The 18,346-nt window shown below is 45.6% G+C and overlaps 1 protein-coding gene across 1 annotated transcript; it reads left to right on the forward strand.

Moving 5' to 3' along the window:
* Positions 1 to 12,916: 12,916 nt before the first annotated feature.
* mafba (v-maf avian musculoaponeurotic fibrosarcoma oncogene homolog Ba) lies at positions 12,917 to 16,869 on the forward strand. The gene has a single exon (XM_047602105.1). The coding sequence runs from the start codon at positions 13,408 to 13,410 to the stop codon at positions 14,626 to 14,628; it is 1,221 nt and encodes a 406-aa protein (XP_047458061.1). The 5' UTR covers positions 12,917 to 13,407; the 3' UTR covers positions 14,629 to 16,869.
* Positions 16,870 to 18,346: the final 1,477 nt, after the last annotated feature.

The following is an 18,346-nucleotide window of genomic DNA, read 5'->3' on the forward strand; positions in this document are numbered from 1 at the left end:
AGGAAAGCGTAGGTGGAAAAGATGAACAGAAAATGAAGGGCAGGAGCAAGGAAATAAATGTGATCCCAACATCCGCTGAACAACTTGAACAAATAACCCCCATTACACGAGAAAGGGCCTGTGAAGGAACTGTGTGGGCCAGTAGCTCGCTGGGTCTGTGAGGATGTGCGAGTCCTAATAAATGTGTGTGTGTGTGTACATGGTGGATTTTCATGCCGGTGTGTGTGTGTGTGTGCAGGGGGAAAGGGCAGGGGAGGTGGGAGGAGGTGTATTAGTGTAACCCAGTGTGAAGCCTGGTGAGGGTCTAACGAGCAGCATGGCCGTGGCTCCATAACTCAGGTCCTGTAAAGCTGTCAGTAGAATTAAGAGGCGGCCATTATAGGTGCCCATACAAGTGCCTCAATGCAAAATACCAGTCTCCTCCCCGGGGCCAGCAGCAGCAGATAATTTTAGCTACTTAGTGAATCATCTTCAGAGCCAGAGTCGAGCTTTATCTGCTCCGTGGCTTATTTTCTGTTGTTCTTTTTTTTTTTTTTTTAATTTAAGTCAACTTTGTGTTTTTTTTTCTCCCTCATCACAGAATTCAAAGGTCTCCCATCTTAGAATACCTCAAGACAATCCCCAGAGGCTAAACCAGACTTACAGGCCGTGCCGAAGCGCAGTGATGGATCGATGAAAAATTATTATGAAGCTGTCCAACCTGAATTATTGTTGTGTCTGTTGATAATCCCTTATTTGTCTCTTCCTGGCATCCAACAAAATCTGTCAGTCCGACTAAAAAAAGCGAGGGACGGCTCACGGAAGATGATGAAGTGAGTGGAAGCGGGGACGTGGGGCCCTCACTTCCCGCCTCTTTTAGGGAGAGAATATACTTGAAGGGATTGCTGTTCTCTCTCTTTTTTTTTCTCTCTCTCCCTTCCCTGATATGAAAAATGAAAACTATAAGGGAGACAATAATAAAAATAGCAGTATGAGTGGACAGGCCGGAGCAGTCCATTACTCACAGCTGCTTTGGGCTGCGTGGTAAAAATGTGCTGCTCACTGCAAAAGCATGCATCACCGCCGGCCCAAAACAAATGGGCTGTCTCCAACGTATTTACCTCCAATTGTTCAAGCATTTGTGGGGAGAGCTACGGCCTGTCCAGAAAACTCAGACCTGTCCATCTGCAGGACGAGAGAGAGAGAGAGGGGGGTTCTTGGTACGAGAGAGATGCCAGAAACTCTGGATGACAACAACACAAGAAAAGAGGGAGCGAGATGAAGGAGACGTTTTCTTTTTAAAATGTGAGAACGCAGAAAGCAAAGGAGAACGTGCCGACTTTAATAAAATCAAAACAGAGTTTATTAATAGCGAATTAATCTCAAATTCTTGAGAATCAGACGTCTCAAGAAAAAACAACATAATAAAAGCTGCATTACAGAATGAGTGAGAGCCACAGTTGAAAACAAGCTTGACAAATAGTTGGGAAATTTCATTTGTGAACATTTTTACTTGGGAATAAGGTTATGTTTTGAAAAGTCGTAATTACGTCTCCCAATGAGTGCGAGCTGCGTCTTCCCCCAGCGCGAAGACTTCACGTCTTTTATTCAGTTGTCTAAACAGCAGGTTTATTGACCTGGAAAGACAAGCAAATCCTCCTGAGAGAAGTTATTTTTCGTGTCGGTGTGCGTTACAGAGGAGTATTATTCTCGTCATTACGGATCTGTTTGTTTTCTCTCCGAGGCCACTGATGATTTTGGAAAGGGAGACGGGGAGAAAAGGGAGTGTTTGTGTATAAACAGAGCGGAGGAGACAGAAGGAGCGAGGGAGTCGGATTCACATAAGCCCATCCTATTGACTGGAGTTGGAGAGTGTCCCTGGGAGGCTGTGACTGGAGCCGCTCAACGGTGGGTAATAATTTAATTTGGCTGCGTGTTTTCGGCACTTATCTTTCTATTCTTGATCATTTTGGATTTAAAGGGGCCATCAGAAGAACGCAGGACCCCCGCGGAGCTGGAGGCTGGGATGCGAGCCAGCTTCACAGATCAGCTTTAGAGCTCGTATCCTGGTGCGATACAGCTGTGCTTAATGACAGAGCCCCACTTTTAAACAGCCCTACTGATTAAGATGGCTCTCCACGTCGCTCCTGTTTATCTCCAGTGCGGTCGTTAGCTGGGATGGGCCCGCTAATGATGAGTAGTTTACAATATGGCGCCCTGGCATAATCGGCCTCCTGTCACCATCCCGTGACAGAGAGAAACCCGCCCAGCTTCAGCCTGTAGCTCTTTTACCCGCCGTCCGTCTGAAAGACAGCAGCTTTAGAGAGCATCACAGTGATAAACGGGGACGAGCAAACACATTTCCACTCGCGACGATCCGTCCTTAAGCGCGTCAGGCGTCGCCTGGTGATGAGTTCATCGAACAACGCGCTGCAAGGCAAAGCGGTAATCAGCGGAAATCACCTCCACCGTCGCCCTCACATCACGGGGACGTTTGAGATTGGGATGTGGGTAACAACTGCATTATTATGGCCATTATTACTGCTCACTGCCAGCCCTGGCTGCTGTGGGTTTGACGTGTGGGCGTGTTTGTGAAGCAAGGTAAAGTGAACGGAAAAACATAATAAAACGAATAAAGCTGAGGGGAGTAATGAAAGGGGAATTGGGGAGCGCGGAGGTGCGGATGAGAGGAAATGCGGAAAGCAGAGGAGAGGGCGAGAGAGCGCGAGGAGGGAGAGCGCTGGTTATTTAATTTATATGGGGAGTGGGAGAGAGTGGCAGTGATACATGGGTTTGTTAGTCAATTGATAAAAGAGAGGAAATTTCTTAAAAAAAAAAAAAAAAAAAACATTCATCACCGAGAGATACGGCCACCATACATCACCTATTTGCAAACAACGAGGGCTAATATTTATCCCTGGGAGGGATGGAGTGACCCTCGCACACATACACACACACGCACGCACGAACCACATCACCGTGACCTAATTAAGCCAAGAGAATAGACCTTAATTGGAAAAAGAAAACCGAAGAACCACAACAAGAAACAAAACATCTTATCCCTTTATAGCAAAAGTGGAAGCTTTTATGCCCCTGTTGTGTGCTCATTCTTTTTTTTTTTTTTTTAAATACAGATACATAATGCCCCACGTATGAGCTTTTAGCGCCGCAGCGGTTGTAGTAATGGGGTGTCTGGGAGAAGAGGCCCAGATAAGGAAAGTGAAGAAGAATAAGGTGGCCCTACATGGTTTGTTGAACGTACTTACTACAGCCTATATGTCAGGAACAGACAGTAGAGAGTGGCTGTGTACATGCATCATGGATATAAGCTAAAAACAGTACATCCTTTCCTCTAACGCACACACACACACACACACACACACACACACACACACACAAACACACGCTTCCTCCCTGTAATGTATTAGATGTTGAATCCTTCTGATACATTGCCGCAGGCGGAATCTTTCATCTTTCCCTCCTTCCTCGTTCAGTTGAATTTGTACGGGGAGACTTTTAAATTGTCAAGGCTGAAATTTAATTATTTAATCCCCCGTGATCGATCATTAGTTAAAACACTCAGTCCACAAAGCCTGCACCCCCCCCCCCCCACCCCACCCCACCTCTTCCACCCTTCAGCGCCGCCACCCCTCCGAACGCCCCATTAAGACACACATGCCGTTTTACAGAGGAAAAGGGTGGAGGAAAAAGTCACGTTTCATTCACAAAATAATAATAATAAAAAAAAACAATAAATGCATCTTCCAACTCTCATTAAATCCCACAAACAATCAGACAAATAAAAGTGTAAATAAAACTGGTTGCTGTGTGGGGTTGTGTGTGTGTGTGTGTGTTGGGGATGTATTGGGGGCGTCTTTGTTGCGACTCATAGTCCAGATGGATGACTTGTACTGGGGAGTGTATTTATTTTGCGGCGGGGCGACATCAGGAGATTTGTTATTCCCTGGCGTTGCCGAGTTTTTCACATTGCTCCACATCCCTGGGACCATATTTCATCCCCACACCCCCAATCCCCAAACAGATTTATTTACAGGCTCTCTTCCTGTACATATACACACCCCCTTCTAACACATGCATAGTGCTCCCCGCACACACCCACACCCACACACACACACACACACATGCATACACGGCGTAAACAACGGACGTGCTCAGGCGCGGAGGATCCACAAACACGGCTTATCTGAAATCAAATGTATGAACACACACGCGACACACTTGCATACGAATGCGCGCGCGCACATACTTTACCCCCTCGCTGCTCTCTCCGCGTTTCTGGTGAAGCTATTCAACTCCGTTGCCATTTTACCATTCTGTTTAGGTCCATAGTCTGTTCATGATGGGGCTGTAATTGCTCTCATATATTCAACAAAGTAAGGACTCTCGCTGAAACCTGAGGAAACAAAACAGAGATCCCCCCAAATAAGGTGCAGCTGGGAAAGGTTTGTTATAAATAGGCAATAATTATTGTGAATGTGCCAAGCAAACTGTGCCAGAAACTTATAATTGTGCTGCTAAGTTCTGCATTCATAAATCCAGCTGCTCCCTCCGAATGTTTAGCCATCTCCAAAATAAAGCCGGGCATTGCAGCGTCCTGTAATTGCCACTGATTTTAATGCGGGGGCGCGTAGGTTGCGCTTATTATTAATTATGCTTATTAAAGGGAATCTCCAGCAGCAGCAGCAGCAGCCAGAATGAAGCACTGGAGTAAAGGCTCAGTTTCTTTCTTTCTTTCTTAGCAACTCGCCGTGTTCAGAAACACTGGGATTTCTGTCTTCACCTTCGCCGGGTTACTGCTCAGAGACTCACCTACAAACAGACACTGTACGTTAGCAGATGCCTTCCTTTCTTCAACGAGGGGGAGGATGAGATGGAAAATGAAAGATTACCAGAAATGACGAGAGAACAGGTGAGGAACGAAGGGTGCAAACAAAGAGAATAAGGCCCAATCGAAAACCATCCCTCACTCCCCCTCTCTGAGAGGAACCCAAAGCTTGGGCCTCTTAATAAAGGGGGGGTTGGATTTGGTGAAAATGCCAGGCACTCTGCTTAGAAATGAATAACCCGGAGATATATATATGTGCGTGTGTGTTGGAAGGTGGAGGATGTTAGGGGTTCCTCGGCCCTGGGTCTCTCCCTATCTGTGTGAGTAATGATTCAAGCTGCCAGCGTGGTGCTGTTGTCCCATCTATAACCATTTACACACAGCCGCACATACAAACAAACGTGCGCACGGGGCTCACACACACACACACACACACACACACACACACACACACACACACACACAAAGAGAACATTAATCAGACAGGAAACGGGGCAGGTGGATGGACACGGCAGCAGGCAGGGTTCATCCATTCAGTCCTAAAACAGACACGCTGTAAACACAGAGTTTGCGGTGGAAGCGGACGCTGACCCACCGGCAGCCTCGCTGACAGCTTCACTAGCACAGAGGAGGAATATTACATTTTCACATATGCAGTTCATGCACGCTAAGAACATGCCGGAAAAAAAAGATCATGTCAGCATGAAAGAGTAACATTAATAAAAGAGTCTATTAGGAAATATCTGCAGCATATGTTTGCTCTTTGATACAGACTGAAGATGTATTGTTGAGTTCTGGATTCTTAAATAATGTTTTGTGTATGACACATACAGAAACACTTCCTAACGTGACTGCTTTGCATCTTTTTGTACAAATATACACTCCAAAGTACAGCTGAAGCAACCGGGAGGCTTCTGAATTGTGAGATCTGAGTTTAAAATAAACCTTTTTAGTATAAATCTCAGAGATTTCCCAGATTTTCTTACCGGGCTGCACCGGAGAGGTATAGCACCCACTTCACACTTGTTTCATGTGAATCAGAAAACCGAAGCCTCACGTTAGCTTCAGCTGAACTTTGGGGAGCAGTTTGGCACAGATCGAGGACTGCAGACTGGAAATGTGTTACATAATACGATAACGCAGCCTGGACGGACAACGGGAAAATCCTATTTAATAACTCGATTTAAAGAAAAGCTGCGGCATTTCAGAACGAAGCACTCAAACAGTTAAACATGTCAGGGTGCGGCCGTCCCGCTGCAAACAATTCGGCCAGTAAATAAAAGTAACCATTACATTACGTGATGGAAGTGAACGCGAGTTCTTCATAAATACTGCTTGTCCTGTGGGTTTAGAGTAGGTCGGGGTGTGGTCCAGTGGTCAGAGAAATGGCCGGATGACCTGAGCTGTGCTGAGTCATGTCCCAGGTGAGGGATAGAGCTGCCTCCACTGGGCTCCGGGACGTGCACTTAACCTGCAGTAATTACTGGAAACAACACTGAGAACATGGCAACATGGAAGTCGTGGAAATGGCTCTAAGATTTCAAATTAGTCTGATCCTCTCGAGGCACGCTGTGGGGAAGCCTGCCAGGAACGTAGTGTGGATGCTCGACTTGGTTTCTTAACATCCTTTGGTTTTATTAGAGAGGAGCACATCACAAAAAAAAACATATACAGTATTCGAGATGCATGTTGCGTCTTTTATACCATAAAATCTGCAAAGCAAAGACAATTATTTAGACATATACGTGACTGCCATTAGCGGTGGGCACAGTGGCCGTGTAAAATTGAAGACACAAGCGGTCGACATTGATTTGGTCGGGCAGTAAAGAGGAGGAGGAGAGGAGTAGATCAGGGAGCGAAAAGCGAGAAATTAGGAGGTGGAGGGAGAGCAGAAGAAGAAATGGGATGAGGGGGGGAAAAAAATGAACAGACTGGGTGGAGAAAAGAGGAAAAGGAGAAAAGAGAGAAAAAGAGAGAAGGACCCTCTGAATGAGACCCGAACGGCTGCTAAAAATCATTAATCTTGTGGGGATCTGTGTCAGCGAACGGCGGCGACACAAAGAGCTCTCGGAGCAGCAAGGAGAGCAGCTCAGTGACCCGAACCCAATTGGCTGAGAAAGGCCCACCAGGCTTTAATAGACTTTTGCTGATCCGACACTTGTTTGCTGGGAGCCACAAAGAGGCGATTGCAGGGGCTGACAGGGGCCTGCAGGCCCGGGGGCTCCCCTCCTGGCCCATGATAAATGACCCAGGGTGGGCAGGGCCAGGGCCAGGGCCAGGACCAGAGGAGAGGGGTGAGAGAGCTGAGAAGCAAGGGGGTCACCCGGAGAGGGAGGGTGGACACAGAAGGAGAGAGGAAGAGTAAAAGGGGCATCCGAAGGAGTAGAGATGTTTGATTAGAGTCGTCAGACCGATGGTGAGCGACAACAGGTATGACATGCAGGGACGGCGGAGGGGAGGGGAGGGGAGGATGAGTCTGAGGCGCAAACAAGGAAAAAATTCCAGTTGGGCTCTCATCCCCAAAAATGTCTGGTGCAGCATCCACCCACACCCAGATCAATCACACCCACACACTCCCAGCACTGCCATAAAACTGACCTGGGGTCTGCTAGCTCCTGTGGGCAGCTTTACTCCGGTGAGAACGAATCTCCAATAAACATTCCTGCTTCACACACTTGACAGGAGAATAAAAACTCTCCTCAGATATTGCACAGAGCCATTTGAGGCCTGTTAAAACCCTCTCTTCACTCTCAGCTTAATAACACACCTACGCCGTGCGCGCTCAACTTCGGACGACGCACATTTTCCAGATTATTATATTAAGTGGAGGTTTCGTGCAGCCCAGCGATACAGCCTGTCAGCTCCATGTGCGGACAATTAATAACGGGCCACCAACACCAACGGATGTTCCAGACATTCAAGAAAATGAGGGATTTTGTTCAAAAAGACAGAAAGAGACAATTACCGCGCGTCGATTTTATGGACAGCACGAATCGCGCGCCGTTTATTTTTAACAGAAGCAGGTTTTTACGTGTAATCATGTTTTCCCTCCATTATAGGGATGTGTGCATGTGTTTCTTTAGAATTACAGTAGCCAGTTGTTGGCTTAGAAAACACAGATGTAAATTGTGGTTACGACCCAAGAATACGGTCTTTAATTATGTTATGCCTGCACTCTGATGTTTGGCTCTTGTGGCGTCGCCTACATTCTGTGGTCACACAGCCCAAGTTTATGATAAAACCCAGTATCATGCATAAGCCTCAGCAAAGAGCCAACTGGAAGGAAGCCAAACTATTGTACATAGCATTGCAATTTACATTAATGAAATGACCACAGCAAAAGGCAGATTTATTGTTCTTTTTCTTCGGGGATTAAGCCAGTACAGTGCGCACTGACATTTATTTGTTGTTATATTTACTACATGTCAATCAGGGACATCTAATCTCAGAAAAGGCCTACAATTATGCCTTGGCCTCCCCGTCAGATTTTTATATCCTCTCTGACATTTTAAAAAAAAAGACTAAATAAGTTGAGTTCTGAAGTTGGAGCTGTCTGCACAGCAGTCTGCATAGAGTTAGTGGAGGGGGGGAAAAAAAGACTGCACGCCACTCATGATACACATCAAACTATTAGTGATGAGTAAATGCGCCACCAGAGGCGCCCTGTCACTAGGAATAAACCCTAATTTTCCCTGCAAATCCAACTACCTCCTCACCGGTTAAACGCTGAGAGCGGGACCGCTGCTGTGATAACACTGGTTGAAGGAGTATGACTGCCAGGCCTATGAGGGAGAAACACAGCATGCAGAGAGGATTTTTTTTTTTTTGAGGATCTGATGTGCGCCGTTAAATCGATCCTTTTTTTTCATATTAATGAGATCGCCAGAATTTGCACTCATCTCACCTCTTGTTGTTTTCCTGAAAGACTCCTCGGTCAATTATCTCTGATGGGGATGATGCTCGCCCTCTTCAGAGGCTGCCCTTTGCCTGTTTACACAGACGACACGTCTTAATAATACATGTTTTCACAGAGATAATCGATCAGTCTGGAGTAAACAAGAATGCCTGAGTAACTCTCACATTGTAAAACGGAAGATGCTTGATTACTGATGCAAAGGGGACCACAGCGCGGACGATCAAACTGAAATTTTAGAGACAAACGCAGGCTGACTCACTGGCATTACTATTATTATTTCATGCCAGTGAAAAAAAAAACCTCGAGCGAATTAATGGAAACAGCTGTTTCCACGATGATTCTGCGTGGGAACTGAATTATGCAGTGATTAAATGCATTTCAATTCTTGCAGCTATAAAATCTGAATAAACCAGGCTACTAAACGTCAGTCACTTCATTAATGATGACGACAATTACGCACTGTGGCCATGTGTGAAACGAACATTTTGGACAGATTCCAGTTCATTTTATAAAACTAAATGCAGCTTGAATCAAATGGCAGCTGTGTCATCGCAAGACAAAGACGTTCGAAGTTGCGTTTTTTACATTTGCATATATTACATCTGAAAGTGAAAACCCACCCGTAGCAGTTTTTACTGAGCAGTGAAGGCAGTCACGGGTGGAACTTTTTTTGGGGGAGATTGAAGCCAGGGCTGCTCGTCTGCTGTGCGCGTCGCTCTCTTCTCTCCCTCCCGCATCAAAGCTCATGAAAGCAGCACTTCCGAAAGCCGTCTCTCCATCTCCATCCCTCACTCTCCCTGTCACGGGCCTTCCAGCTCGGCTACCTCTCGTTTTGTTCTGCTGCTTTTCCAGGAATCTTCCGGGGGACCATTAGGGTTAATCGTTACGCACGCCAAACGGTCAAAAGGTGACCAAATAAAACCAACTGTTTGCCTCGGAGTGAGACAGTGCGTCTGATTCTGGCTGTAAAGGGCGGACAAAAAGCGCTCCTCATAGTCCTCCCATACACAACGAGTATGAGTTTATATCCGAGGGGTCTTGGCAAAGAGACCTGGCATTCGGGCCGCAGGTGCGCATGCATGAGTAGGTCCACAAGCAGAAAAGAAATCCACGTTTGAGAGAGGAATCGTGTCTCTTTCTGTAGACAGACCCGTGGGCCTCCAGTGTGAAACCAGCGGGCCCGGTGCAGGTGTGAGATGTGAGCCGTGGGAAAGCTGTGCAGCCTCTGCACCCTCCATGCGTCAACTGTTAAATGTAACATTTTAAAGGTGATTTTATTTCTGTTATTCATTCCTAAAATCCGTAGGATGGGACTCTCATTAGGGGCGAATAAGCAAGCATCAACACTTTTTTTCGCTGTCCATAAGCACGCGGATCACTTAATAGATCATTAACCACCGATATGCTGCTGACATGGACGCTTTTTTACATCTCGTCTCTCCATTACAGCCCGTTATTACCGAAGGGGGAGAGCCGCCGGCAGGCCTGCCTGGATCTATTAGACGGTGGACTCGGGTTATATGAGAGAGCATTACGACCTAATGGGGCTGCCGCCGGGTCGGCCTCGCTGGGAAGAGGTTTTAGGTCGGCTTGGCACGGCACGGCACAACTCGCTCAGGGCGCCCGTGAAGTTGGATCTGAGAATTGCGAATCTCGCCTGCAGGTGCAGGGAATTAACAGAGTGCGATCGTATATGCTACCTGTATGTTTTACGGCGTTCAGTGCTGGAAAGGAAATTAGGCTGTAAGTGTGTGTTTGTGGCAGCGTGGGGTGAAACACAGGAGGTGCACGTGAGGCAGAAAAAAAAAAAAACAGTCGCGTGTCTAAATAGGCGAAATATCTCATAAAGGTTCCGGAGAATTTATAAGTATTTCTCGAAAAAGGTAAAAAAAAAAAAAATAATAATTAATATGGCTAATTAAAAAATAAATTGTGGAAAAAAAATCACGTGAGGAATAAAAATGCAAGTTAATCTGATTTGAATTTATACGAATTTATTATATTTTGCTGTTGCTAATGCAGGCACAAAATCTCATAATAATAGATCAAGATAAATATGGATAAAAAAATAATTAAAAAATATAATGAATAATAATAATAATTACCATTATTATTTCGAGAACGATAAAGAACCTGGTAGGAACAACTCGAGAAGACAGATAAGTGATTATCAAAAATCATTCTGGGATTTCTGTAAACTTTCTGGTGTTTGGTTGGAAGTTGACGTTTTTTCATTAATGCCTGACACTCGTTAAGTGCGTTACGTGTGTGTGTGTGTATACATATATATAGTTTTACAGCTGTGTACGTGAATTTATGCCCGACCTTTAGCTAAGATCAAATCTATCCTTGAACTACCCCACATAGTAAAAATATCAAGCATATGATGATATTATGATTTAGTGTGTGGCGGTGGGTTTATGGCGTTGGTTGGATTCAGAGTTCATCTATTGATACACTGCTACGCAGCTGAAAGCGATTAAGAATTTAAACTAAACAAATAAGCTTTTCATTCCGGGATCGCATCTTTGGCAGCCTCCTCTCACTACATCCAGCCTGATCAATAGGCTCTGATCGCGGCTGTGCTCAGCCGTGGATACGAGGTGTAAACGAAATGATAATCCAATCGATCCTTCAAATTGACTCATTTACAAACAGTTTCTTTACGCGGGGAAGCGAGGCCTTTCCCTACACTCCTTCTTGATCCCGCAATTAAAATCAGCTCAATGACACGGACACACATCCAGGAGGATCTGACCCTATTTTTGGGCAAACTACCTGTTAGAAAGTGACATGATCCACTGGCACCGAACTTACGTGAGTCTAAAGTGACAGGGATTAATTGTCGTCGGTCATAATTGCAGGAAGTGACCTTTGCAACGAGCAATTAGCTCGGAGATAAAAATCTGAGCACAAAATAAAAGGAAATCTATATCAGCAGCATCTCGGCAGCTCGGTCGCTTCGCCCTTTTGCCACACGGGGGCAGCCTTGGGCCTGTTTTCTGATGAATCCTCGCGTTAAGATGCAGGACCGCGTAAAAAACAAACGACCCGAGCCAAGAGGAGCCTGATGAGGGAATCTGGGAGCAATAACCCACTCTCAACAGTCACCTTTACTTTTACCGAAGAGAAATAAATGTAATGCAGTACTTTGTTGTACAAATATATGAGGGATGTGGTCGTTTATGAAGCAAATGTTATTTTTTAATCCACAAAGTGCAATCTGTGCAGAAAGGACACTATCTGAGAAACAAGCATGTGCATTTTAAGATCATGGTTCTTGTTAAAATACTGTGACTGCGATGCAAACGTTCGTGACAGCGTCATACACAAATGTACCTGTATTTTATTGTTTGTCAGAAAGATCGAGAGTTGTCTTTTCAGCACGGGTTAAATCACATTAATTCTTTTTCCAACATCACCATGTTTTCAACTTTTATTTGTAGATTTACCTGTTATTTACGGGTGGCTGAACATAAAACTGTGAGAGAAGTGCAGCGAATGGTTGATATGTGATTTGGTAAATAAGTCCATTACTAATGAACCCTCATAATAACATATAAAAGAAAAATCCAAAATGAATCAAGGTGCAGCGTGAACTGGTTATAACGACACAATGTGGAGCACAATAATGGGCTGATGTTTATCAGATGCAAGTCCGGGTGCATGTGTGGAAACAAGTGGAGCAATTATCATCGCCAGAGTGCTTTGATTTCTCATTTGACCTGATACTGAACACTTTGCTAAATCTGCGGGGCTCCTAAAGAAGTGTTGTGCCATAAAAGTGCTATTAGAGAAATCTCATTGAGCTTACAGCAGTGGAGCCTGTAACTCGTCCCCATTAATCTCAGTGAGATCGGAAACTGTCATGAGTGAAGACAGGGAGCATTGCGTTACACCGGAGCAGCGGATAGTGTATGAAGTGAAGGCATTTCTCTCCCTCTCTCCTCCACTTTCCTCCCCACCACCCTCTGCTTTTAGGGAAGTCGGTCAGCTGACTGTCTGTAGCTGTCAAGACTGAATTGTGCGCCCTCCTCTTCCCCTGTCCTCCTCGCCCGCCTCCTCCTTCCCTTCCTCTGCTCCAGCGCAGAGTCCCGCTCCCATTGGAGAGCTGAGCGCTACGGAGCCAGCCTTTCGGCTCGACGTCACGGCGCGCTATAAGGATAAAGCGCTGGCAGGCTGCGAGCGCAGTCTGCTGGATACCAGAGAGTGGAGAGAGCGAGGGAGGCAAGCCTTTAAATCTCTGCGGTGCAGAGCTGGAAAAGCTGCTTCTCAGCGAAAATCAGACGCCCTATTTACTCTGCTTATTTGCTCCTTTCGTTTTCCTGGAGAAAAGAAGGACTTACAACCAAGAAGTTGCAACGAGGACTGGTGCCCGTCTCAGCGAACAAACTCGGTATTTCTTTTATTATTATTTATGCTAAATTTTTTTTTTGATTTTTTTTTCTTCTGTGAATACACTTCTGCTGATTGGACTGAGGTCTTACTTTTGCACTGAGACGCACTGCTTTTTCTACCTCCTGCCTGGTCTCTCTGCCAGATTATCCCAGCAGAAGTAGGCTACATGACGCAAACCGTGTGCTGAGCATTAGTCTGAAAGTTTTCCTCCACAACTTTTTTTTCCTTTTCTTTTTTTTCCCCCCCTTCGCCAATCACACGGTATTTCATGCTACAGCAAGTCAGTGCGCAGCGGTGGATGAGCCAAAAGAACTATTGCATGAAACAAGAGAGGAGAGAAGAGACGCTGATTAATAAGTCAGTTTTTGCGACGCTCGCCAGTACCTTTGTACATCTGCAAAAGAGTCGCGACAACAACATGAGCGCAGAGCTGAGCATGGGCCCGGAGCTACCCAGCAGCCCTCTGGCTCTGGAATACGTCAACGATTTTGACCTGATGAAGTTTGACGTGAAGAAGGAAGGCCTGGCCGGACTGGATCGGAACGGCGTGCGCCAGTGCAACCGCCTCCAGCCCCAAGGCTCGGTGTCCTCCACCCCCATCAGCACACCCTGCAGCTCGGTGCCCTCCTCGCCCAGCTTCAGCCCCACAGAGCAGAAAAACCACCTAGAGGAGTTGTACTGGATGCCGAACAGCGGTTACCACCAGCAGATAGACCCGCAGACGCTAAGTCTGACCCCGGAGGACGCAGTGGAGGCCCTGATCGGAGCCACGGCTCACGGCCACCCTCCGCCTCCGCATGTCCAGCAGCAGCTGCAGCAGCAAGGCGCTTTCGAGGGCTACAGGGGCCCGCATCACCACCACAGCCACCACGGCCACAGCCAGCAGCATCATCACCCGTACGCCGGGGGCATCCCCCACCACGCCGACGAACTGTCCGGACACCCGGGCGGACACAACCACCCACACAGCCAGCACCACCACCACCACAGCCAGGACCCCGACAGCCCGTCCCCGGTCTCCCCAGAGTCCCACCAGCCGCTCCACCACCACCGCCACCATCACCACCACCACGCGCACGGCCACCTGAGCCAGTCGGCGGCGCACCACAGCTCCGGACTCAACGTGGAGGACCGGTTCTCCGACGACCAGCTGGTGTCCATGTCGGTGAGGGAGCTCAACAGACACCTACGGGGGTTCACCAAGGACGAGGTCATCCGCCTCAAGCAGAAGAGGAGGACCCTGAAGAACCGGGGCTACGCTCAGTCCTGCCGGTTCAAGCGGGTGCAGCAGAAGCACGTGCTGGAGAACGAGAAGACGCAGCTGATGAACCAGGTGGAGCAGCTGAAGGCGGAGATCAGCCGGCTGGCGAGGGAGAGGGACGCCTACAAACTCAAGTGCGAGAAACTGACGGGGTCAGGGCCCAATAACGGGTTCCGCGAGGCGGGCTCGACCAGTGACAACCCCTCATCACCAGAGTTTTTCATGTGAGTTGTCGTAGCCTTTTCTTGTGAACCCCATCACAACAAACGGTCGCCCCCCCACCCTCCACCCTCCACCCTCCAACCCATCCTTTGCTCCACAAATGACTGACTTTGCTGATGAACAAACGATAATAATCCACACCTCCCATGCTGTTTGATTATACTACTAACGGTAAACAATTATATTCCTATTAGAAGAATAATCCATCAAATAGTATTCTCATATATAATCATCTCTCCATCCACGTGTCAACTGAGATACAAAGAGCAATGTAGAGTGTCCGATCAGCCGCAGCATCTTTGTAGATTAGTTGCTTAAGTAGTGAAGAGACTTTTTTTTTCTTCTTCTTCTTCAAAGACGAGGATCGGCTGATGAACTATTTTTCCCCCCTCTCTCTCCTTTGAGGCTACAGCTTTTAAATAACCTGTAAGTAGTGTGGGACGGCGTCGAGGCAGTTGTCTTGTAATTTTTTTCTCCAAAAAACAAAAAACAAAAAACGATGACATTGTTATGAAACAACGAGCAGGCCTGGCCTCGCAGCCTGCAACACACGAGACTCACATTCGACAAGTGGGCCCCGTAATCTGAAGGGAGGGGGGGTAAAGAAAACACAAATCTCCATAAAGCGGGACTCCACTTTATGCAAATTTAACGTCTGTCTACTAACCCGTCACGGGAGGGGGACATTTTATGCAACATCTCATTGATTTATTGCCTGCTTGGTTATATTCGAATATATATTGAAACGGAAAAAAAAAATCTGCATTAAATATTAATCCTGCATGCTGGACATGTACGGTAACAATTTCTATTTTGTACTTTACATCTTCTCGTGTATATTAAGAGCATGTTGTTGATCTGCGCTTCTCCATAGTTTTTGGGGGGTTAGAGAAATGCAGCGGGGACAGAAACAGCAGGACTGCCGGTGCAGTATCATGTGGTGTGGGGTTTCTTTAAGGCTTGTAAATATTATGCAACCGCAAAAACTGCACAACAAGATTGAGGAGGCTGGTTTAAACTTCTTTCTTTGTGTTGTGTTTTTTTTATTATTATTATTATAGTTATTTTACAGTTATTTGCTATGATTTGTTTTTATCATTTAGGGGTATTGATTTGAAGAGAGGAGTGCGTGTTTTTTTTTTTCTCTCAATTGCATTTAAATACAACAAACTGTGTGTGTGTCAAGTGCACTTTTTTAGATAATGAGTTGCAAGTTTTCATTTTGAATTTTGTGCAGACCTCCCTCCAGGAAGACATACTATGATATTATACTGCAGTGGTATTAGAGGCAGGCCCCGAGTGCAAAGTTTCAGAGGGAGATTTGGAGGCACGTCGTGTGGGGCTGAAGACACAAACATGTGGCCGCAGAATATTTCGCACCAGGGTGAATATCCTGTTTGACAAACACGGTGTGGGACAGCTCTATCATTTTGATTCAAAGTAGCTTTTTTTTTTTTTTTTTTTTTTTTTTATAAAACCACAGACTCAATGAGGTGTTCCCTGCATTTGACCCAAACAAAGCCTCTTGTTCCGATTGGCGGCCACCTGTAGCATATTTTCACTGGGCCTACTATTAATGATTTATATTTTTAACAACATTCAAAAAAAAAGAAAAAAAGAAAGTGCAACAACTCACGTGTCAGAGGTTTTATGTAGCTAGAGTTCATATTTAGATAACAAAGATGTTTTAATACAACGTTTGAGACTATTAATGTTCTATGTTTTCCTGATTTTTTTTCTGCCGGTCAGTAAAAAAGGGGACTCAGGTTGTGCAAATTCTCAAAATGAAAACAGTGTCTATGTTATGTAATACTTTTTTTTTGTCTGTTTTATTATTATTTGATGATTCTGGTTCTGGTGGCCAGATGCATAGTTAAAGTTTTTATTTTAATGATTTAAATTAAACTGTCGGATCATATCGATTAAGCATGGTGCTTGCATTGAAACTAATGTTGAAAAAGTCATGCATTTAACAATCTTTTTTTTTTTTGTTTGTTTGTTTTGTCGTTGATGATTCAACTGTGTTGAAATCAAACTGAAACTGCAGCAGCGGGTTGTTGTCTTTTTTTTTCTCTCACCAATTCCATGTAGTGATGGGGATCAATTTTAAATCCTGTTTATATAAATAATGATAACATTTAAATTTGAACTGTTCCATTCAGGCTGGTTTCTGTTTTGTCCTTTTTTGTTGTTTTTGGAAGAAATTGTTTCATATTTTTGCTTATTAAAGTCATTGATATGGCAATATTTACTTCTCGCTCTTTTTCCTTTCGTGCCGATCTGTGATATTGGGCTAAAAGCTCTCAGCGCAGCCAATAGCAACATATTACCAGTGATTCCCACACACTTTAATGGCAGCACTAAAAATAAAAGTTGTTGGCTGTGCCCAGGACACAGTTGTGCAGAAAGAAAAATAATGCTCTCTTTTAAGAGCTGATTTGCACCAACTTCTAAACTGTTTGCGTCGTATTTGTCCTTGGCTTTTATTTTATTTTCAGAGTTAAGAATGATGTGGGAACTTTGGCTCGAAGCCCACTGGCCTGCAGTGATTAGATCACCGGGTCTGGCAGTTTATGTGCCGCTGCAGGGAGATTCCTATACATGCTGCTCTGCTGGCATGCTGACTTCTGCAGAAACCCCGCCGTCACAGGAGCGCAAGGTAAAAGGAGATCTTTGACCTTGCAACGTACCGGAGGAGAGATGAAAACCTCAGATTTACATTAAGCGGCGAAAATAATTTTTTCAGTAATCGGCGTGCGTGGCTTTGAATGCGCGGGGAGGCTGAATCCGGCTGGTTTTGCACACACAAATTGACTCGTTAAAAAAGGTCCGAACATGTCGCCATATGCGCCGAGCCAGACCTCAGCTTTAAAATAATCCTTTGTGCGCGCCTGCGGGTGCGATATTTTTATGGTTTTGCTAATGGAATCTATTATTGCCATGTGTCAACACACTCGCAACATCTTGCAGTTTCTTCTCGTCGCCGGTGCACGCGCGCGTATGTGTGTGTGTGTGCGCGCGCAAAAGATCACGCGTTTTGTGGTTTTGCGCCAAAAAACAAAGGGGCTCAGTAATAACAATGACAGAAAATACATTATTTCTACAGACGCAGCTGGTCTGCAATCTGGTGTGACAGGAGAGAAGAAGACGTAGAAGAAGAAGAAGAGAGTAAGAGTTGATCTGGTCTAGAGTTTCTGGTGTCAGAACATTATCTGCCCCGTGTCTGCACATTCTCAAGGACAAAACCGCTAGGCAGGGAATCAACCAATGAGACCCAAGGAAGGCGAGTCTAGTTTACATTTTTCCTCTCCCTCCTTCTCTCTCTCACTGCAGCCTGAGGGCAGGAGTGCAGCTGGGGTGAACCAGGAGAAAGAGGCCTATACAGCCCAAAAAAAAAAAAAAGTGTTTACCCCTGTCAGATTTTACCTAAAAGTTGAGCCTCACGCAAACAAGGGTGCACCAAGATCTGTGTGAACATTATCATATTGTACATCTTACATTATGATCTCAGCGTGGAACACCCATGCTAACGCTCACCAGGATGCGCAAAAGGAGAGAGTCTGAGAGCCTGAACTCACCAGAGAGAACACACTTCATTACACAATCTCAAATTCTACTTACACCGACATGATAGATCATTGAAAAGCAATAACTCGATGCCGGCCTCATAATAATGTTTTAATCTGATTTCTATTGCAACAAGCCGGGCAAATCATTAAACGGT

The sequence above is a fragment of the Mugil cephalus genome, chromosome 1 (genome assembly GCF_022458985.1).
Source record: "Mugil cephalus isolate CIBA_MC_2020 chromosome 1, CIBA_Mcephalus_1.1, whole genome shotgun sequence".
NCBI lineage: Eukaryota > Metazoa > Chordata > Actinopteri > Mugiliformes > Mugilidae > Mugil > Mugil cephalus.

What these genes read in the sequence shown, in the direction of transcription:
- mafba (XM_047602105.1), top strand. Translation starts at nt 13,408, where the DNA reads ATGCTACAGCAAGTCAGTGCGCAGCGGTGGATGAGCCAAAAGAACTAT.